General features: G+C 34.2%; 2 protein-coding genes and 1 long non-coding RNA gene across 3 annotated transcripts in view; 2 read left to right on the top strand and 1 right to left on the bottom strand.

Annotated features, from left to right (window-relative positions):
* The first annotated feature begins 819 nt into the window (after positions 1-819).
* On the top strand, positions 820-8,183 carry LOC143905693 (protein SPT2 homolog). Its single transcript, XM_077421257.1, has 8 exons — positions 820-928; positions 1,042-1,393; positions 1,854-2,000; positions 2,807-2,936; positions 5,132-5,289; positions 6,550-7,477; positions 7,566-7,781; positions 7,855-8,183. Exons 2-8 carry the CDS (start codon positions 1,340-1,342, stop codon positions 7,938-7,940), a joined length of 1,719 nt encoding a protein of 572 aa, XP_077277383.1. The 5' UTR covers positions 820-928; positions 1,042-1,339; the 3' UTR covers positions 7,941-8,183.
* Positions 8,041-9,169, bottom strand: LOC143905699 (uncharacterized). Its single transcript, XR_013259291.1, has 2 exons — positions 8,679-9,169; positions 8,041-8,592 (listed from the first exon to the last, which is right to left on the bottom strand). It is a non-coding gene; the product is annotated as an uncharacterized LOC143905699 (long non-coding RNA).
* Positions 9,170-9,580: 411 nt separating this feature from the next.
* Positions 9,581-23,893, top strand: part of LOC143905688 (uncharacterized) — an 18,043-nt gene continuing 3,730 nt past the window's right edge. The window contains exons 1-13 of the mRNA XM_077421240.1: positions 9,581-10,354; positions 10,633-10,745; positions 10,898-11,032; positions 11,124-11,257; positions 11,846-14,996; positions 16,030-16,367; positions 17,377-17,489; positions 21,968-22,101; positions 22,170-22,430; positions 22,511-22,724; positions 22,951-23,084; positions 23,153-23,413; positions 23,494-23,707. Coding sequence (XP_077277366.1) covers positions 12,505-14,996; positions 16,030-16,367; positions 17,377-17,489; positions 21,968-22,101; positions 22,170-22,430; positions 22,511-22,724; positions 22,951-23,084; positions 23,153-23,413; positions 23,494-23,707 — 4,161 coding nt within the window. The 5' untranslated portion in view covers positions 9,581-10,354; positions 10,633-10,745; positions 10,898-11,032; positions 11,124-11,257; positions 11,846-12,504. The remainder of the gene's footprint in view (positions 10,355-10,632; positions 10,746-10,897; positions 11,033-11,123; positions 11,258-11,845; positions 14,997-16,029; positions 16,368-17,376; positions 17,490-21,967; positions 22,102-22,169; positions 22,431-22,510; positions 22,725-22,950; positions 23,085-23,152; positions 23,414-23,493; positions 23,708-23,893) is intronic.

The following is a 23,893-nucleotide window of genomic DNA, read 5'->3' as shown; positions in this document are numbered from 1 at the left end:
GAATAGTAACTAGATTCCGCGTTTCCGCGAGTTGAGTCCCGCACGTTTGAACGGAAAAGCGGAATCCGCTATTATCGTGTATGTATGTATGGCTGCGTTTCGATATTCACTGCCAGTACTTAACGCAGCCTATGTATGTACCCTGGCTTGCATATAAGATATACTTCATAATAACCATCAACATGATGTTTGGATCTATAATATTATACTGCCACTTTTATTAAATAATAAAGTAATCGAAGAGTATGTGTAAAAGCTTTTTTTTTCAATGTGATTAAACAGCTCCGAAATTTGATGGAGTATACTGTATCCGCGTTGACAACGGATTTTGACGCGTTCGTTCCGCGAGTTTGTTTCTCCTTATATTACATGGAGCACAATTTGCGCGGAAAAGCGGAACAGTATAGTGACAAATAGACATTTGTATTCATTTCTTAAAATTGTGTTCACTTAATTCATTGCAATTTTTATTAATATGCTTATCTTTTCAGCTTATCTATTGAATACAAGCATTTTAATCAATAAATACCGTTAAAAATTAATATTTTATAATTCTCCGTTCCGCTTTTCCGCTCAAAATATGCTCCATGTAATATAAGGCATTTAAAACAGACGGAACGGATCGACGGAAATCTAGTAAATTTGGTCTTCCGCGCTTCCGCGTTTCCGCGTTTCCGCGCTCCATGTAATGGCACCCTGAGCACACCGAGGTCTGTTTTCTGTCGCTGCACTGCTGAACTAGTGCAGCCTAGTGCAGTAAGTTAGAGTGAAACAAGTACATTTTGTTTCACTCTAACTTACTGTACTAGGCTACACTAGTTCAGCAGTGCAGCGACAGAAAACAGATCACATGTATATTTCCACCATGGTCTGGACTACTTTCGATATACTACAAAATGGAGGATTCTCTTTCAAGAGCTCTATATAAGTAGGAGACTATTATTCATATTCATTCCCATCAATTGTCGTTGATCACCGTTGGTGCGCGTAATTAAGTGCAATTAGAGTATTTATCGGCAATGTGATTGAATATTTTTGTAGAGAGACTTTTGAGGCATTTATTCGCAACGTGATAACTTTGTGGAGAAAACTTTCGGAGCACTTATCGACAGTGAGATCAAGTTTTTGATATTGTCATTTACTATCGAAAGTTCCTTTTCTTTTTTCGTCTAAGCATTTGGAACATTTAAAATATCGCCGACGTGCCTGTAGTGTAATTAATCCATCTGATTGAACCGAATTGAAGAGGAATATCTGTTGACATAAAACATGATATTTTCGTAAAGGCAAATTTGCGATTTCTTTTGCTTACTGTTCTTGTTTTATCGTTGCCGATAAAATGGATTTCGGCACTCTAATCTCCGTCGCACAAAAGAACGAAACGAAGAAACAGGTTAGTCCATTTTTTTTTACATACTTAAGGCTCTTTCGTTTTAGCTGAACTTTTTGCACGGTTTTTCTTTTTCTTTTCACATTGGAAAGAAAAAGAGAATAGATGAACTGTGCGAGAAGTTCAATTAAAATGAACAGGCCTATACCTATATATGTATATAATGTATTTTATTTACAATCGGATACTGTCAAAAGTGTACAGCTGACGTATACTACGTTTACGCGAGCGTTACTTCTGTAGTAACTTACGATAATTTACTCGTTTACGCGGAGTAAATTATCGTAGGTTACTACAAAATCCCGTTTACGCGAAGAAATTATCGTAAGTTACTACAGAAGTAACGCTCGCGTAAACGTAGTAGTAGACAGGTAACGTCAGTTTAGGTTAGACATCTGGGCGAAAAGAATTTTCGATCGGTTTTTAGATTATCCTCACTTCAACGTTATTTATTTTTCAACAGACCGTTCCATGTTATCAAACAAAATTTGAACCACCAAAGAAACAGTCTAAACAATCTAAAACCCTTTCCAATAATATTAAGAAATTTTTAGCTCGGAAGGAAGAGGAAGAGAGACAGAAAGCCCTGGAAGAAAGAAGGAAAAAGGAAGTAAGTTTGTAAAAAACTTCGTGCATTGATGAATAATTTATTTATATTGTTTTACGTTTTTTTTTTACACTCTTTTTGTATGATTATTAATATAAATGATTATCGGCGCAACGGTAAGGCAGATATTTTAAGCTTAGCTGCAGCAATTTTTTTGCGTTAAATATTTTTTGCTTTAATAATTTCTTGTTTTGCGTTATGATTTATTTTCTTTGAAAAAACCTTGTATTTGATTTTCTGTATTTGATTTGGATTTGATTTGATCTATATTTTCAAGAATTTTGTATGGAAATATCCTACATTTTTCTTAATAGACATTTCTTATTTACTTCCATGGAAATAGATAAAAAGATATTATGTCCGTTTTGATAGAAATATCATACGTTTTTCTTGGCTTGACAATTGTACAGTATATAGGATCATATACTTTATTGAATATAATATCTTTTATGATGAAGAGAGAGAGAGAGAGAGAGAGAGAGAGAGAGAGAGAGAGAGAGAGAGCAATTATGATAAAACAATTATGAAAGAGTTACGTACATTTTATTTTAGTTTAGATAACTTCATGATATATCATTACCTTTTTTTGAAGAGAAATAGATGTAAACAATAAGATTGTAATATATTTCTCTTCTTAATATTTTTTAAAATAATTTTCAGTTATAATTATTTTCTGGTTTTTAATGTTTTTAAATAAACATTTGTTTTATACAATAGCTTTTTTAACGCGTGTACTTGACTCTTTTTGTCGAAAACAATAATATTATTTATCAGATATCAACAAGTTATACTTGGTTTTTTTTTTTCAGAATCTTTTAGCTTTACGTGATCAGAAGACTCAGAATCGAATAAACAAACATTTGAAAGTGTGTAAAGCGGCGAACAAGTCAGTGATTGAGGATGCCATTGACAATGAAAATACGGCTATTACCATCGCAGGTAATACCATGTGATTACAGATAACCTTTTTCTTAAGGATTAAATAAGGTCTGTTTTACATTTTTATTCTAAGTACAATTTATATATTATTGGAAGAGGGGACAAGTTTGGAATAAAATGTAAAAATAAAGTTCCAAATGAAAATACCAAGAGACTTTCATTTTATTTGTTTACAATTTTTTTGCAATGTATAGCCTTTTTTTAAATATAATTCAAAAATTATAATATAGTACTGTTAAGTACCAAAATAACAGTGTTATTAAATACCAAAGCAATGAAATAAGTAAATCTTTATATTATGCAATTTGTAAAATAATAAAATTATAAAGTATAATGATGTACAAGGCAAACTGACGAGAGTAATAACAGATAGTTTATTATTTATATAATATAACTTAAACTTAATAGGTTGCCGGCCAATAACGAGCAATGTTAGACGTTGAAATTCAAAATTTATTAATTTAACATTACAAATGGTACGTTTCGGCAACACTGTGCCTTCCTCAGCCAATTTTAACAATTAATTGAAATGCCACGAATCATGTGTCAAGAGTAACAAATTTCCACATCGAAATTTACATACAGATAACATTGAAATCTAAATTATTACATACTGATGAAGTCCTTAAAGTATTGATAAGGTGTATACTTGCTGAACAAAAATTCGGAATCGTTGTGTATCAATCTTAATTAAACGTCGAATGATAAAATCCATGATTAATTCCTCAGTCGGCAGTGAGAACGAATCGTCTAGTCTATCGACTAGAAACTCTAGTCACACACAAGATTCGACACGATACAGTTCTTTCTGAAAACTTTACTAACTCGAATTTGCTATGGTCTCATTTACACTTTCATCGTAATTATCGACTCTTGTTTGTGACGGACAAAAAATCACAGATTGACTCGATTCGTTCTCACTGCCGACTGAGGAATTAATCATGGATTTTATCATTCGACGTTTAATTAAGATTGATACACAACGATTCCGAATTTTTGTTCAGCAAGTATACACCTTATCAATACTTTAAGGACTTCATCAGTATGTAATAATTTAGATTTCAATGTTATCTGTATGTAAATTTCGATGTGGAAATTTGTTACTCTTGACACATGATTCGTGGCATTTCAATTAATTGTTAAAATTGGCTGAGGAAGGCACAGTGTTGCCGAAACGTATTTGTAATGTTAAATTAATAAATTTTGAATTTTAACGTCTAACATTGCTCGTTATTGGCCGGCAACCTATTATTATTTGACACACACGAGCTTGACCTTTAATTATAATATAACTTAAACTTAATATCAACTTGATCGGCAGAAAAATCTTATCCATAATGGGCAATATTTTTGCCCACAGGTTGTAATATATACGAGCAATACAATACATTATTTATCCATCATCCCAAATCGAGGCCGAACAATTTCACAGTGGATTTGCGCGGCGATGGATGCTTTAAGGTCAGCCATATAATCTTGAAGTAATCTAGATGACTCATAAGTATGAAATCTGTGCTACAGCCATTCTCGGTCTTCATAATATTTATAAATTTTTTTCGAAGTGATATAGATCCGTGATCTTATTTATATTTATCATATTAATGCAAGTCACATATGCATGTTGCTTTATTTTTTCTCTTCTGCAAACGAAACTATTTTTATGCGCATTTTAATGTACATATTGTACACATTTTTTCACAATTCTGTTGAATTGTAATACATTTTGTTTTTTGTTCTATACTAAATGTTATTTAAATGATGTCAAATGATTATTAAATATAATATATGATTAAACACAATGTAACAATAATTACAATAATTTACTTTATTCCATGAAGTAAAAGACATTTAGTTTAGATTATATATGATATTGCTCTATTATTTTTCTACAACACTGTTCTCTTAACTTCTCATGTCTCTTCTTATTGTGTTTTTGTCATTTATTTATTTATATTTTTTTCTTATTATATATATTTTATGATACTTTATTAGTATTGGAAACTTTCTTGTCTATAAAATTAGTTTTTGTGCTTGGTATTTGGAACTTTATTTTTATGTAATTATAAAATGATACAACTGATTGCTCGAGGTATATCTTTAAAATATATATTTGTAATATATTTTTATAACTTATATTATGATAATTGATTACATTACATTACAAGTTAGTTATATAAAATAATATCACTCTGTAGGCCCATCTCAACCTGATGAAGACGATTATGGATATGAATCCCAAGCAGCTTCTGCACTGTATAATCAGTTTATGAGCAAATATAACAGTTTACCTCCAGAAAAGCCAATTTTTAGTACTAGCGAAGCAAGAACGGCAAAAGATATTGCATCTACAAAGGTATATTCTCTGTGAAAAATTAAAGAAAAATGTTTCGAGTAAATTTTATGATATAATGTAAGCGTAATTGAAATATGGATCCTTGAAATACATTACCACCATTCACTGACTGCTCTTGTACGGAACTACGCTCTTTTTGAAATGTATAATATAAGAAGAAATTTTATCTATAAAGCTATCAATATTTGTTACATGTGTATTACTATTATTATATTAAGACTTGAGACAACTAATTTCAGAAAAACGAAAATGTTTAAGAATAGCTATTATTTTTTGATTCCACGTTTCTGTATGCTTTTTTCTTTTGATGGAAAGAAATAGATGGTAATTGTGTACATGGAGGAGACTACCTTGGATGATCTTGATATTTTAGTATGTTGTCAAGGTCACCCTCCTGAGTAACCTTCAGAAGGTTTTAGCCCGCGCTCGTTGTTTATTCAAAAGTTATTAACAAAAGATTTGAGAAATGTAGCAGTTATTTTGAGTATTAAAAGGCATAAATGGCTAATATATATGTCGAAATAATACATGCATGAACAAAGAAAAGTTTTTTAAAGCAGTAAATTGGTGTTTTCAGTTCCACCATCCACGAGTCCACGCGTTTTCTATGAAATTATTATACGATGTTCATAGAATTGTAGACCTCGTTTCAAGCCGAAAGCAACGATTCACTGCTTTAATAACTAATTGCAGAATTTCTTTTTAAACGTCAGTATGAGTTCAAAGATTGTATTGAGGCGTTTTTTCGCGCGATTGCAGTTATGTATCCGCTCGAAATTGACGATTCTGTCAAACTTTCTCAATAAATATATTTATATAAATCCTAATAAACATTAGTTTCACAATTATACAATTGCACGTTCATTAATTAGCATATTCACTAATGTCGTCATATGGGTTTGTGGCGTGTTTTACAACCTCGTTTCTCAAATTTTTTTTTTTTAATAATTTTATGTATATATATAAACAAGCTTGTAAAGCACGCCACGAACCCATGTGACACCTCGTTTCGCGTGGAAAGTGTATGCGTGAACTATTTCGACATATATATTAGTCATTTATGCCTTCCAATACTCAAAATAGCTGCTATATTTTCTAAACTTTTTTTTGTTAATAACTTTTTAACGAATAACGAGCGCGGGCTGAAACCTTCTGAAGGTCACTCAGGAGGGTGACCTTGACAACATACTAAAATATCAAGGTCATCCAAGGGGTCCCCTTCATGTACACAATTACCAAATGTTATTTTATGTGTTATAGGATAGAGTAAAACAAGCTTTAAAACAACAAGAACTCGAAGATAGTAGCGGACATAGAAGAAAGAGAAAATCGTCCGTTTTGAATGTAAAAGAAACTGAAGTTGATGAAAAAGTAGAGAAGAACAGCAAAGAAGTTAAAGACAAGGTTAAAGAAAACAAGGATGAAAAACCTAAGGATGAAAAACCCAAGGTAAAAAGAAAATCACTGCCACCGCCTATGGGTTTTGCTGAACTTTTGAAACTCGCCGAAGTAAAGCAACATGAACCCGTAGTTATAGAAGTTAAACCAAAGATTGAAAATGAACGACCGATGACGAAGCGTGAAAAAATGGAATATATACAGGAAAAAGAAAGAAAGGAGCAACGTGAGAAGAAAAATTTAGAAGTTAAAAAAACAAGCATTACAAGTACACCCAACAAACTTGATAAAATGCAATTGAACAAAGTTCCCAAGGCTAGTGATAAATCTGTAATTTCAAATTCAACGTTGAATAAAAGTACTTTCAAATTTACAACAACCATTTCTAAACAAGTTACTAATAAATCTGACGATAAACATAATATCGAAAAATCAAATTCAAACAAAAACTCACCCAAGAATGAATTATTAGAAGAACGGAAGAAATTGGAAGCTGAGAGAAAACAACTGGAAGAAATGCGACGCGTTATCGAGGAAGAAAAGAAGAAGTTAGCGCAAAGTAAAAATAAATTGGAGGACATTAAATCTCAGCCCTCTAATAAATTAAATTTGACTAAACCCAAATCTATAAATAAGCAAATATCATCCAAGGATATTAAGCCGCGACAATTTCCACCTTCGGATTTAAAGTTGCAATCTTCATTAGCTAATAGTAAACCAAAACAATCTCCACCACCTGATATTAAGCTTTTGAAATCAAAAACAGTCGTTAGAAAAACATCCAATAAAAGTAAGTTTACTTATAATTATGCGATACAATGAAAGAGTTTCGTCAAAGATCACATAATTAATCACTTGAAATGTATTTAATTTTACAGGATGCATCTATGATGATGAGGAAGATGATTCAGATTTGGCCGATTTCATAGATGATGGACCAGAAGATAACAACGAGTACAATTACAGTAAGCATATTAGTGAGATATTTCATTATGATAGGACAAGATATAAAAATATTGATGATGAAGATGACACTGCTATGGAAAGTAATTATGCGCAACAACTAAAAGAAGAATTAATATCTTCAAAAATGGGTATTTATTTCTATCTTGAGTATTTTGTAAAATACATGTATAGCTTGTTAATGTTAACATTAAACATTTGTAGGATATATCGAAGATTTAGAAGATATGCGTATGGAAGCGTTAGAGAAAAAGAGAAAAGCTAATTTAAGGAAGAAGTTCAAGAAATAGTATAAATTATTTCAGCTTTGCACATATTTATATGTATCTCGTATCTCATTTTTTTCAGGATAATTAATATTTATTAGGATTATAAAATAAGTCGCAAGAATGTGTATAAAAGCATTTACTTTATTTGCATTGATATAAAAACAATTACATTAATTACATTTAACGTATCATTTTGTGCTGAGAAAGATTATTGTATACTATATATTGACATTATAAATAAAGTTATGAACATTAAAAAGATAATACTTCTTCATTGAAGTCTCGTGATGAAAAGCTTGGAACATTTTTTTATGAGTTTTGGAATGCAGCAAAAATGCCGAGCGAGACCTTTATCGAAATAGAAATAAATTAGGAGCTTTCCAGCAATTTGCAAGGAATACATGCCGCGAGGAATACAGGACACGATAAGACGTCGAAAAGCGCCGCGCTATCAACCACCGCCACGACGAAACGTCGTCGTCGTCGTCGTCATCATTGCATGTCTTCCCGTTGACTTCCTCGATTAGATCAGAATATACTGGAATTTGACTGTATGTACGTTGCAATATGTTTGAGACGGTTGTCTACAACAAGAATTGTTACAGAATGCCGTTACCAAACCGACATGGAAGCGAAATTGCTGCGCCAGATAGTTCTTGCAGGTATGGCGGATCTAAAAGAGGATCAGGATAAGGTCAAGTGGAAACATGCTTACAGGCTAGGTATGGTGTGTTATTAATTATCATCGATAATTAAGACCTATTGAATGTGACCTCTCCCTTCTGAACCATCTTTCAGAACACCAGAAATGAAGGAACTGGTGTTCATGCATTCTTCGTGCGTTCTACGGAAAATCAGTCCGTTGGCGGGAAGTCGACTTCTACCGAAACTGACTTGGCAGAGAAGTCGACTTTTTTAAGGACGAAAGTCGACTTGAAGTCGGCGAATGTCTCAAAAAACGCCGACCAATATTGATTGATATTGATATACATACAGGGTTGCGTTCCAAAATTCACTCTGGGTAACTAAAATCTATAGTTTACGTCACGTACACTATAGCATTTTAGGCTGCGGTCCATTTGACGCTACAAATGTTTCGAAGCGTTCTTCTTCTCTTTCTTTCTTCATTGAAAGAAAAGAGAAGAGGAATGCTTCGAAGCATTTGTAGCGTCAACTGAACCGCAGCCTTAGTTAACTAAAGTGAATTTTGGAATGCAGCCCTGGCTAACTTTAACCGTCGGTTAAACTAACCGTACCGTGGTTGGTGAAATTGGCCCTAAACATCAGCCCTAAAGGCTGGTTTCACATGGGGCGTAAGATGCGTATGCGTAACTTGCGTCAGCCAATCAAATCGTTTCAGTATTTAATCGTATCATACGCGTATAGTAGTATATATGAAAAGTACATATTTATATACCAACTATTCATTGTAAATATAAATATGTACTTTCCATATACCAACTATTCTCTGCTTTAACAAATTATTTAACAAATAATTTGTTAAAGCAGAGAATAGTTCGTATATAAAAAGTACATATTTATATTTATGCATTATAAGTATGCATACGTTTCAAATTCGCGCACTTTTGCATGCGCGTGCGGACACGGAGCATGCGCATGTGGCCACAGAGCGGACAGAGCATGCGCATGTGGCCGCGGGGCATGTTCATGTCGCTACCACAGTCGCTACATCTCGTCGGTATGACAGGTTTCATAACCTGAGAGTCGTCAACTTTAACGTTAAATATCTCGCTTCGTTGGGCAGACCGCCGCATTTTTCTGCCAGATTCTTTCGTTTTATGCAAAAACGAATCGATTAAGCCTAATTTCATCGATATTTGAGGTGCAGTAGCTATTCTAAATAAATACCTTCTTTTTTTTGTGTAGCTGTGTTCCGAAATTTATCAAGAAAAAGACGTTTTAATTTCGATGCCGAAAGTATCACGCGTAAATGTTATTTGGCACGTGTAAATTTACGATGATGTCTTTATTGTGAACGCGGGGTTTTCTCGTAACCTTGACGAAAATGCGCGGGCAGTAGTCGAGAGTCGAGATTGTAATTGAATTCGTAAAGTATAAACGGCCGACTGTAAAACAATGTGAAACGATCGTGACAACTATCGTAGTGTTGCTAAAGGTTGATCTACAATGTGTTCTTTGCTTTCTGTGTTTTGCTCTTAACCTCTTTGCGACTATCTCGTATTTTGCAATTCCGTCGCGTAACGCGATATTTCTTGTCTCTTCTGAAGTTCGTCAATTTGTCCTTAGCTTTACAGGGACTTCATGTATAATGTAAAAGTTTGTTGCGCGAGAGACATATTAGCAACATTCAACGTCGCAATTCATATATCGTTCATGTACACTTTGCATCGCTTTTCAGAGAAGAATTAAGGCAACGCCACAAGAACTTGCCTATCGCGAGAAACATTTTCATGGTGGGTTAATCGTGCCAATAGGCAATACGTACAATTTATACATAAACTTTAAATACAATGATACATATACATATTTGTCATTGAATAAAATTATGCAAACGGAAAGATCAATCATGATCGTTCTTTTAATTTTTGATAAACAATTGGTCTTATGCATATATATTTATTTATCAGAAACTAAAAAAAAATCATGGTTACCACATTAACATATCTCTGTTTGCAGAATTTTATTTATGAAGATGCTTTATAATAATATAGAATTGTACACTTTAATTTAGATATTAGAATTATCAGAGATAAGCAAATAGTGTGTACAGCCTGTGGCAATGAATTAAATATCGAGACAAAACAAATCTTTTCTAATCCTGTCATTGGAATACTGCTGTGTAAGGTAAGATGTTGTATACTCATTGATATTCTATAGCTTTTCATATTTAAAGCCTAATGTAGTAAAAAAAACCCCAAAACTGAATAGATTCTTTTTTGTTGATTGTATATTAATTATACAATGTTATGTAATTTTATATTATTTTTATTTTTTAGGTATGCTGGAATCACTTGAAGAATATAGAGGGAAAATTTGATAAAGACGAAGTTAAAAGGTATTGTTATATATGTGGCGAGAGCAAGAAATTAAACGTGTGCTGTAATAAAGACTGCTTTTCGGCATTTTGTAAGGTAATGTATTCAGAGTATAACTTAATAAGTATATCAATCATTCAAACATGATAGTATACCTACATGATTATGAATTATTTTATATTTTTAGGGATGTATAAAGAGGAATGTGAACTCATCACTGCTGGATGCAGCAAAAAAAGACTGGAAATGTTTTACATGTAATTCTAAACCAATTTGGGACTTGAGAGGCATATGTGCTGCTGTATTGGATTCTCTTCCCAAGTGAGTACAATATAAGTATCAAGCATATAAATATTGCTTGTAAAATTTGCAAATTGTAAAAATGTCCATTTTTATTTCTGACACATGTATACATTTATGTTTCTTAAATGTCTTGATATGTATTTATCATAATATTTTTGTTATGTATATGTGGATAGAACATAGATACGCATAGCTAGCTATTGTTACATTACTATTTTTGTTACAAAACTAAAATATCAAAGTTTTTGGAAGTATTGGCAACTTAGTAATTTTTGTATAGATTAAGTTGCATGCTTAGTATACCATGCAATATGCACTATTCTGTAATTTAATGTACAATTTATAATGTTTTATTAATACTGTTAGTCCGTTCTGTTCTAACATAATTTGATAGAAGAAGAAAGTTCTGTATAAGCAAGATGTGCAAAACTGAAGAACAAAATAGAATCTCGCGTTTTTTAGCTACAGGACTGGCTGACAGATACTAAAAGTTCGAGAATAAACAAGTTAAAGAAGAATATGGGGGATATGCATGTATACACAATACTTCAAATACGTCTGGAAAAAGAGAAGATATATACATGTAGAATGGATCTTCTGTTTCAGAAAGGGTAACAAGAAAAGCATCAAGATTGAAAAACGTATATTACCATCTTAGGTACAACGTGTGGAGAAAACCAGAGAAGTGCAAAAAGTCTTGCATTCATTGTGCGATGGAGAGGATGACGATTCTTCTACAAAGTCATTCGTTTCTGCAAGATCCATGCAGAAAGTAGATACTAAAAATCTTTGTACGAATCACGATAAAAGTTCCATTTGGCAGATGTTGTGTGGCGTTTCATATTAACGCGCCACTGCGCGGCATGTCAGCCTCGGACATGCATCTGCGAGGAGCCTCGGATTGGCTCATGCGAATAGGTCTTACGAAAGGAGACCACGTGACTGCGCGGCGCTTGCGTACGCCCTTCTTCATGCCTGGAAGCCATTCCTGGTTCAGCTCTGTACTAGTGGTACTAGTTAGCAAGCGGTCATACTTGGGAGAATAAATACTTTTATTATACTGTACCCAGTGTATTTACTACTACGCCCACGCGGCACTGTGTTCCACCCCAAGGAAACAACAGCAGAAAACAACAATAGAAATAGATCTAACAGATTCATCCAGCGAGAGTTCGTCTGTATTCTCGAATAAAAGAGATAAACAAAGTAAAAGCGACAAATTCGATTCTAGCGATCGAAACGTGCAGAAAGATTCAAGATCCGTTATGAAAAAAAGACCATCAAAGAGACTCACAATATCTAGTGATTCGATGGATTCTACTGATTCATCGTCAAAAACGATTACAGAAAAACGTACAAGTAAACGTAATGTTAAGTTTGAAAAAATAGTGAAACGTAAAATGAATAGTAATTGTATACATTCTTCTGATAGTGAAAGTGACGAGAACGATACGAAAAGAGCGTCGAATGTATCCAAAAGAATTTCAAAAGATACTAGACAACAGAATAAGAAAATGGAGAATTCTTATAATGCAAAGAAGGATAAAGCGAAGAGGTGTCATGACTCGACTAGTGAATCCGAGGACGAAGAACATAAAAAACGAAGTAGGAAGAAACGTTCGGAAACGAGTCGGACATCACACGGTAGTAACGATGAACGAAAACGTGACAAGTCGTCGAATTCGCGGTTTTCTAATATTCAGGAAGATGATTCGGATAATAGTTCGAGTAAAGAATTTCAGAAAAAAAAACTTCAAAAGGTGAATCGCAATAAGTTCTCTAGGAGGAAGTTGGTAGACTTAGAAATAGATCATACTAAGTCACCCAGCGTAAAAAATTCTGTGAATGATAAGAGCGAAAAGCAGATCGACAAACAAGCGGATCAGAATTTTAATGTTATAAAAAAGATTTTAAAGGACTGCAAAAATAAATGCTCAGACTTTCAGATGTTTATAGAAAGTATAGAGCAGCTATATGGTAAAGAAGATGAGCGACTCATACTGAAGTCCGCAGAAATAATTGATAACTTGAAAACGGTGTTGGAGGAAAAGCGAAAGGATTTAACAACTTCTTGTCAGTTGTGGTCTAAGAATAGGAAAAAATCTGCTACGAAAAGGTACAAAGAAATTAGCGATGATGAACAGTCTTCAGAAGAATGTAAAAAACGCACGGTGGACGAGGATATACGCATCTCCGGTGATGAGCAGGGCGGAAATAAGGCTGTGTCTGAATGTGACAGCGAGGAAATTTTTTCAGCGAACAAAACAAAAACAGGCAAGAAGCAGAAAATGCAAGCAGCTCAGAGCAAAGCAAGTACAACAAGAACGAAAAATAACAATGGAACTAACACCGATGAGGAAGAAAATAGAATGTCAGTGGACGAGTCGAAGAATAACGATAAAGATAACATGGATATAAGGAATGATTTAGCCATCTCTCCTGTAATAGGTACTTTAAAAGAGAAGAAGACCAGCACAGAACGATCAAGTAAAAAGCAACTACTTTCAGAATGCAATAAGAATAACAACAAGATACAACCGACAAATGAAAATACTAATACTAATGATAAGGCAAGTTTGAATACTGATATTTATAACGACGAAACTGAAATTGAAGATTCTCCTTCGAGAGATAACTGCAAGGAAAGGACATTGGAAAATGATGAAGTAGGTCAATCAAGCAAAAGAAATATGATCAACGAGTCAACAGATTTGTTCGACACATCTTTTGAAGATGCAGGAGAGAACAGAACGGAAGTCGAAATAGAAACAAATTGTGACAAAGAAAAGCTTTTGCATACATCTAAAGATAAATTTTCAGATCCTTGCAAAGATGCCTTGAAAGATAAAGTTCCAGACGAAAAAGAGAGGGCGTCTCTTTTGTCTTATAACATAAAAGAAGAGGAAGATTTATCAAATCAAATTGCTCAGGAGAAAATGGCACCTTCAGCCACTAAGGAAGCTCATGACGACTCAAAAACAAACGGAAAAACGAACACCGACAATGAATCTCTCGATGACGCCGAAGCATTGGCAAAGAAAGCTCTGCTGGCAACAGATTCTGACACGTCCGACACATTGCCCGATAAAAACGTAGCTAAACTAACTGAAGATTTAAAAATCACAAACGATACTAATCAAACTGAAAAGAACAAAACGGAAGATGATGATTCTAATAGCGTTAGTACAGTAATGCTTTCAACATTTATAAAAGAGGCGAATACCGATGAAAAGGATACTATCTCTGATGAAGGCAAAACTAAAGTTGAAAAGAAAAGTGATAATCGATTGGACAAGAAATCTCGCAAAAAAAAGAGTTCGTCAGATGAGGATGCTAAAATCGCCAAAGCAGAAAGAGCTGCCAAGCGAGCTCTCTTAGAATCAAATTCAGACGATTCTACGCCCTTATCATCGGAGTCGGAAAAACTCACCGACAAGAAGTCTGAATCAGATTCTTCTGAAAAAAATACCAAAGCGAAGTTGTCGCTCCTGGCATCTTCCAGTGAAATCTCCAGTCCCGAAATGGCAAATGTTTCGAAGAGCACTAAACGTAATTATGAGCTTGATAGAGAATCTGCAGTCACTAGATTAAAGAAGAGAAGACTTAACCTCGACAAAAATTACTACTACAAAAATGATAAGACATTGAGAATGTCCTGCAAAGTTCATTTAAATCGATTAAGCGCAGAAGTTCTTAAATGCCATTCACGTGCGTTAGGAAAGTCAACAGAGTATCTGGAACATAAGGCACTCAAAAGGTATCAAGAAATTTCTGTAAAACGTCTGTCTATTGTCTTAGAACGTTTAACATAATTTGAATTTCTGTTTGATATTAGAGTTGTAACTGTTTCAAGTAGGTATGTGATACTTGTGATATAACTTATATAGAGTGCGATCCATTAGACACTTCAAACGCTTCAGAGCATCATTTTGTCCTTGTGTTTTAACATTTGATAAACAACAAGGGTGAAATGTTTCCAAGAGCATTTAGAGCGCCAAGTGGATCGCATAGACTTATATACTTATTTAGGATTTATGGTATGATTATATTATAAAGTAGTAAAGTTTAACTTTACATGAGGTTATATCATACTAAATCACATATGAAAATTTGGTAATATAATGATAATAAATCTACTATTAGCGTTTATTGGCATTATTTTTATTACTATAGAACGATTTATAAAATGTTCCGATGTATTGTTTCTATCATACGCCAATTACACAGCCACAAAGTATAGAAATTTTTTTCATTCGTACTCTGAATAAAGAATTTTTATTTTGTAAAATTTGTAAGCAGATATGTACAGAAGTATAAAATTTAGAGTTTTCTATCAAAATTAAAATTTCTTTATTAATTAGAAAAAAAACTCGAACTTATATAGGATAAAAATGCAGAATAGCGTGCTTATTAACAGCATAATTAATCATATTTAACTGGCATTTATTATTTAATTTGACACGATTGTAAAGTATAATGAATACAAGTTTACTCATATAATAAACGCTTTTTCAAATCGACAATTCTTTGGATCAATTATATTGAAAAATGTTTCACTTTTTTGTAATATATAACTAATGTATTTATTTATATATACTTTTATATAAATAGTACCTACAATTTCTGCGGACTAAAATTTTTGTATATCGTGAACTGGATATTATATTTTACAAACTTGTTTTGAGTGAAATAGACATCCTTATTATACAATAAATTTTTCAAGTGACAAATTTAACTTATGTATTAGTTGGTTATTATCCAAAGTACCTTATTTCCATTATCCTTTACAGTCTTATTAATTTGGATAAACTTGAAAAGAGCCGCAAGAAAAATGCAAAGAAAGATTCCGATTTGTTGACGGATGATGATTCGTCCTCAAAAATTGCGAGAAGCTCAAATAAGCAAATGGAAAAAGCAAAAGCCAAAGAGGAATCTTTGATGGATCATTTGAAAAGAATAGAGAATGACAATATCTCACCAACCGTAGAAATGGATTCTGATACTGATATCGAAGAATCAGCTCATCAAATAAGTAAAGTAAACGATATACCTGTGTCTAATGAAGCTCTAATGTCAGAGGCAGATAGAGTCGCGAAAGAGAATCTATTAAATACCTCTGATTCAAGCGGTAAGCAATTTGATATTAATGGAAATAGAATTATTATGCATAAAACTTTCTTTAAATATGAAACGTTCAAAGTATATGGCACAACTTACTGTCGATTCAGCACACTTGGTATTGATTTTTTTGAAAAGAAGATTGAAAAAAAACTTATAATTTGAACCTTTAATTCAATGAGTTTATATAAAATTAGATCACAAATAAGATTCTTACTAAAATTGATTCAGGTTTAAATGAGAAATAAGTTTGTGTTATCTACCTGCACTCTTAGTGTTTAATTCATCAAGATATTTTACATTAAAAATTCTACAATTTATGTACTTGTTGATTTCTCAATATAAAAACGAACGACTTTTAATAATTAGATCTATTTTTTTATATTTATAATTAGATATTAAAACACTAGATTATTGTGATACTGGTTTTATTGATTGATTTAGGTCTCTCATAAATCTAATAATCTTGCTGAAAGGAATGTTTAGCTACGTTTCTTAATTTTTATGTTTGAACCTTTTAATGTTAAAAATAACTCAATGTCATATTATTTAATCACACACATATAATATTAAATCACATATAATAATTATATTATGCAGTCACATATCACACCTCTAAAAGAATACTGTCTCAACTACAAAATTCACGATTTTCAAAAGAGAGAAAAATTTAATTCAATTTTTTGAATTGTGAGATAACTGCAATCACAATAATGATATTTTGTTATAATAAAATGTATACTGTTTCTTGAAGGTCACGACTTGTCAGTTCACTATGACACTATTCATCTAGGAAACTGCAATTGTAACTAATCGGTAAAAAAAATAACGACCCTTCTGCTCCGTGCAGCGAATTTTACATATAGATTTATTACACTATTATAGCACATAGTTAACACTTTAGGCATACTTTTATGAGATTAATTCAAAATCAATTTTTTTTCAGTTGTGACAGTATTCTTCTCGGGGTGCGATGTAGTTTATCACAAATATTTTATGTTATGTTTATTTAAATTTAGAAAAAGAAGTAGCAGTGGACAGCGATGATAATCTAAACAATGATGATAAAGATAAAACAGTAGAGAACAAGAAAAAAAAGCAGAAGACTGAAGAGAAAACTTCAAAACAAGATGTAAGATATTTTTTTATTGTTTAATAAAAAACATCAATAGATAGAATATATAAGAAGAAAATATGTCTGTGAAGTTGGCCCCCCTTTTTCAAAATTCGGAAAATTTTATTAGAGTTCTGGATTCCCCAGAAAGAGTTCTAGAGTTCTCTGTAGTTTTTAAAAAGAGTTCTGTCATTTAAAGTGGTGAAAACACCATTTTAAAAATGGGGGGGCTAACTTCACGGCGCCCCCCATTTAAAAAAAAATGAATTTTTTTTTGTAGTTCCGGATAGATTTCGATGAGTTCTAGAGTTCCCTATAGGTTTTAAAAAGAGTTCCGTTCAAATAAGCTCAAAAATCGATGTCAAAGTTGAACAAAAAATTTCCACTTTTTTTAAAAAATCAATTTTTTATGGTAGATTCAGAAAGATTTCGACGAGATCTAGAGTTCCCTATAGGTTTTAAAACGCTCCGACCAATATTTCAAAAGTTACAGCCCCTCAAAGTGCCGCAACTCGAAAATTTTCTAAGTCCCAAGGGGTAATTTTTTTTTTTTGAAATCGGCAATTCTCGCTGGAGTTCTGTTGGCCCCCCAAAGAGTTCTATCGAAAACTATTAGGGTCCGAAACGATCCGACCCATATTTCAAAAGTTACAGCCCTCCAAAGTGCGCAACTCGAAAATTTTCTAAGTCCCAAGGGGTAATTTTTTTTTTTGAAATCGGCAGTTTTCGCTGGAGTTCTGGTGGCCCCCCAAAGAGTTCTATCGAAAACTATTAGGGTCTGAAACGATCCGACCCATATTTCAAAAGTTACAGCCCTCCAAAATGCGCACCCTATAATAAAAATATTTTTTTTCCGGAGTTCTCGCGAGAGTTCTGTTGGCCCCCCAAAGAGTTCTATCGAAAACTATTAGGGTCCGAAACGATCCGACCCATATTTCAAAAGTTACAGCCCTCCAAAGTGCGCACCCTATAATAAAAATATTTTTTTTCCGGAGTTCTCGCGAGAGTTCTGTTGGCCCCCCAAAGAGTTCTATCGAAAACTATTAGGGTCCGAAACGATCCGACCCATATTTCAAAAGTTACAGCCCTCCAAAGTGCGCAACTCGAAAATTTTCTAAGTCCCAAGGGGTAATTTTTTTTTTTTGAAATCGGCAGTTTTCGCTGGAGTTCTGGTGGCCCCCCAAAGAGTTCTATCGAAAACTATTAGGGTCTGAAACGATCCGACCCATATTTCAAAAGTTACAGCCCTCCAAAATGCGCACCCTATAATAAAAATATTTTTTTTCCGGAGTTCTCGCGAGAGTTCTGTTGGCCCCCCAAAGAGTTCTATCGAAAACTATTAGGGTCCGAAACGATCCGACCCATATTTCAAAAGTTACAGCCCTCCAAAGTGCGCACCCTATAATAAAAATATTTTTTTTCCGGAGTTCTCGCGAGAGTTCTGTTGGCCCCCCAAAGAGTTCTATCGAAAACTATTAGGGTCCGAAACGATCCGACCCATATTTCAAAAGTTACAGCCCTCCAAAGTGCGCAACTCGAAAATTTTCTAAGTCCCAAGGGGTAATTTTTTTTTTTTGAAATCGGCAGTTTTCGCTGGAGTTCTGGTGGCCCCCCAAAGAGTTCTATCGAAAACTATTAGGGTCTGAAACGATCCGACCCATATTTCAAAAGTTACAGCCCTCCAAAATGCGCACCCTATAATAAAATATTTTTTTTCCGGAGTTCTCGCGAGAGTTCTGTTGGCCCCCCAAAGAGTTCTATCGAAAACTATTAGGGTCCGAAACGATCCGACCCATATTTCAAAAGTTACAGCCCTCCAAAGTGCGCAACTCGAAATTTTCTAAGTCCCAAGGGGTAATTTTTTTTTTTTGAAATCGGCAGTTTTCGCTGGAGTTCTGTTGGCCCCCCAAAGAGTTCTATCGAAAACTATTAGGGTCCGAAACGATCCGACCCATATTTCAAAAGTTACAGCCCTCCAAAGTGCGCACTCGAAATTTAATCGGGGAAAATTTTTTTGCGATTTCGCTGGAGTCTGTAAAGTTTCTTCGAAATATTAGGGTCGACGATCCGACCCATATTTCAAAAGTTTTACCAGCCTCCAAATGCGCAAAAAAAAATATTTTTATTTAGGGTTGCGCACTTTGGAGGGCTGTAACTTTTGAATGAAATATGGGTCGGATCGGTTTCGGACCCTAATAGTTTTCGATAGAAAATCTTTGGGGGGCCACCAGAACTCCACAAAAACTGCCGATTTCAAAAAAAATAATTTTATTATAGGGTGCGCACTTTGGAGGGCTGTAACTTTTGAAATATGGGTCGGATCGTTTCGGACCCTAATAGTTTTCGATAGAACTCTTTGGGGGGCCAACAGAACTCTCGCGAGAACTCCGGAAAAAAAATATTTTTATTATAGGGTGCGCATTTTGGAGGGCTGTAACTTTTGAAATATGGGTCGGATCGTTTCGGACCTTAATAGTTTTCGATAGAACTCTTTGGGGGGCCACCAGAACTCCAGCGAGAACTGCCGATTTCAAAAAAAAAAAATTACCCCTTGGGACTTAGAAAATTTTCGAGTTGCGCACTTTGGAGGTTTGTTAATTTTGAAATATGGGTCGGATCGTTTCGGACCCTAATAGTTTTCGATAGAACTCTTTGGGGGGCCAACAGAACTCTCGCGAGAACTCCGGAAAAAAAATATTTTTATTATAGGGTGCGCATTTTGGAGGGCTGTAACTTTTGAAATATGGGTCGGATCGTTTCAGACCCTAATAGTTTTCGATAGAACTCTTTGGGGGGCCACCAGAACTCCAGCGAAAACTGCCGATTTCAAAAAAAAAAAATTACCCCTTGGGACTTAGAAAATTTTCGAGTTGCGCACTTTGGAGGGCTGTAACTTTTGAAATATGGGTCGGATCGTTTCGGACCCTAATAGTTTTCGATAGAACTCTTTGGGGGGCCAACAGAACTCTCGCGAGAACTCCGGAAAAAAAATATTTTTATTATAGGGTGCGCATTTTGGAGGGCTGTAACTTTTGAAATATGGGTCGGATCGTTTCGGACCCTAATAGTTTTCGATAGAACTCTTTGGGGGGCCACCAGAACTCTAGCGAAAACTGCCGATTTTAAAAAAAAAAAATTACCCCTTGGGACTTAGAAAATTTTCGAGTTGCGCACTTTGGAGGGCTGTAACTTTTGAAATATGGGTCGGATCGTTTCGGACCCTAATAGTTTTCGATAGAACTCTTTGGGGGGCCAACAGAACTCTCGCGAGAACTCCGGAAAAAAAATATTTTTATTATAGGGTGCGCATTTTGGAGGGCTGTAACTTTTGAAATATGGGTCGGATCGTTTCAGACCCTAATAGTTTTCGATAGAACTCTTTGGGGGGCCACCAGAACTCCAGCGAAAACTGCCGATTTCAAAAAAAAAAAATTACCCCTTGGGACTTAGAAAATTTTCGAGTTGCGCACTTTGGAGGGCTGTAACTTTTGAAATATTAGTCGGATCGTTTCGGACCTTAATAGTTTTCGATAGAACTCTTCGGGGGGCCACCAGAACTCCAGCGAGAATTGCCGATTTCAAAAAAAAAAAATTACCCCTTGGGACTTAGAAAATTTTCGAGTTGCGCACTTTGGAGGGCTGTAACTTTTGAAATATGGGTCGGATCGTTTCGGACCCTAATAGTTTTCGATAGAACTCTTTGGGGGGCCAACAGAACTCTCGCGAGAACTCCGGAAAAAAAATATTTTTATTATAGGGTGCGCATTTTGGAGGGCTGTAACTTTTGAAATATGGGTCGGATCGTTTCAGACCCTAATAGTTTTCGATAGAACTCTTTGGGGGGCCACCAGAACTCCAGCGAGAACTGCCGATTTCAAAAAAAAAAAATTACCCCTTGGGACTTAGAAAATTTTCGAGTTGCGGCACTTTGAGGGGCTGTAACTTTTGAAATATTGGTCGGAGCGTTTTAAAACCTATAGGGAACTCTAGATCTCGTCGAAATCTTTCTGAATCTACCATAAAAAATTGATTTTTTAAAAAAAGTGGAAATTTTTTGTTCAACTTTGACATCGATTTTTGAGCTTATTTGAACGGAACTCTTTTTAAAACCTATAGGGAACTCTAGAACTCATCGAAATCTATCCGGAACTACAAAAAAAAATTCATTTTTTTTTAAATGGGGGGCGCCGTGAAGTTAGCCCCCCCATTTTTAAAATGGTGTTTTCACCACTTTAAATGACAGAACTCTTTTTAAAAACTACAGAGAACTCTAGAACTCTTTCTGGGGAATCCAGAACTCTAATAAAATTTTCCGAATTTTGAAAAAGGGGGGCCAACTTCACAGACATGAAGAAAATCACTGGTCACGAAATCAAAATCATTGATTAGAATAGAAACATGGCTTTTCAATTATTAATTATCATATCGTATCTGTTATGTATCTGTTATATAATTTTGCAATAAATAAACTCTTGTTTTTGGCCAAAATGTTTTAGAGCAAGAAAGACAAAAGCGATTGGAGGCGAGACAAGCTACTGACAACTAAATTCTCCGATACTGATTCTGAATCCGAGAGAGAAAAATGGAAGAAGAAACAAAAAAAAATTGCAAATGAATCGAAAGAAAATAAGTAAGTAACTTACCTTGTTTTATTTTATTTTAGAAACTGGGTACAATTTTATCTCTAATTATTTGCAGCAGCGATTCTGATGAAGAAAGATTGAAATCTAAGAAGAAGAAGAAGAAGAAGAAGAAAGGCGCACGAAGAATCTTAGATTCGGATTCAGATGTCAAAATAACGGATGTAGATTCTGACTCTTCTGAAGCTTCAAGTGCCAAACAGAATTCAAGCGATTCAGAAAGCGATTTAAGAAGAGAAAAGGAGAAATTAAGACGGAAGAGACGCAAACGAGGTGATAGCAATTCGTCGGATACAGATTCTTCGCTTACCGAGAAGAAGTAAGTTGATAAATATTAAATTTTATTTCTACCTATCCTTATTCTGTACGTTTAAGCTTATGATGTTATATGATTTGTAGATCAAAACCGAAACGAAAGCGAATCAAGAAAATGGCGTCTGACAGTGATAGTAGTAATGCGGAAATTAAGAACTCGCAAGGATCCACGCCCGGTAAAAGTCACCGGAAAAATATACGAAAAGTTTTGAAGAACAAGCAAGTGGCGGAAGATACGAAATTAGCCGCTAAGGAAGAGGAGGAGAGACTTAAACGTATCGCCGAACGTCAGGCTCTGGTATGCCCCACACTCGCGTTACCAACTTTCATTTATCATTTATTGTTTAATAAAAAACATCAATAGATAGAATATATAAGAAGAAAATCACTGGTCACGAAATCAAAATCATTGATTAGAATAGAAACATGGCTTTTCAATTATTAATTATCATATCGTATCTGTTATGTATCTGTTATATAATTTTGCAATAAATAAACTCTTGTTTTTGGCCAAAATGTTTTAGAGCAAGAAAGACAAAAGCGATTGGAGGCGAGACAAGCTACTGACAACTAAATTCTCCGATACTGATTCTGAATCCGAGAGAGAAAAATGGAAGAAGAAACAAAAAAAAATTGCAAATGAATCGAAAGAAAATAAGTAAGTAACTTACCTTGTTTTATTTTATTTTAGAAACTGGGTACAATTTTATCTCTAATTATTTGCAGCAGCGATTCTGATGAAGAAAGATTGAAATCTAAGAAGAAGAAGAAGAAGAAGAAGAAAGGCGCACGAAGAATCTTAGATTCGGATTCAGATGTCAAAATAACGGATGTAGATTCTGACTCTTCTGAAGCTTCAAGTGCCAAACAGAATTCAAGCGATTCAGAAAGCGATTTAAGAAGAGAAAAGGAGAAATTAAGACGGAAGAGACGCAAACGAGGTGATAGCAATTCGTCGGATACAGATTCTTCGCTTACCGAGAAGAAGTAAGTTGATAAATATTAAATTTTATTTCTACCTATCCTTATTCTGTACGTTTAAGCTTATGATGTTATATGATTTGTAGATCAAAACCGAAACGAAAGCGAATCAAGAAAATGGCGTCTGACAGTGATAGTAGTAATGCGGAAATTAAGAACTCGCAAGGATCCACGCCCGGTAAAAGTCACCGGAAAAATATACGAAAAGTTTTGAAGAACAAGCAAGTGGCGGAAGATACGAAATTAGCCGCTAAGGAAGAGGAGGAGAGACTTAAACGTATCGCCGAACGTCAGGCTCTGGTATGCCCCACACTCGCGTTACCAACTTTCATTTATCATTTATTGTTTAATAAAAAACATCAATAGATAGAATATATAAGAAGAAAATCACTGGTCACGAAATCAAAATCATTGATTAGAATAGAAACATGGCTTTTCAATTATTAATTATCATATCGTATCTGTTATGTATCTGTTATATAATTT

This window comes from Temnothorax americanus, unplaced genomic scaffold, assembly GCF_048541705.1.
Source record: "Temnothorax americanus isolate GAGA-0224 unplaced genomic scaffold, ASM4854170v1 Scaffold66, whole genome shotgun sequence".
NCBI classification, from domain to species: Eukaryota; Metazoa; Arthropoda; class Insecta; order Hymenoptera; family Formicidae; genus Temnothorax; species Temnothorax americanus.
The sequence above is the reverse complement of the archived record's forward strand: the minus strand, read 5'-3'. Positions and strand labels throughout refer to the sequence as shown.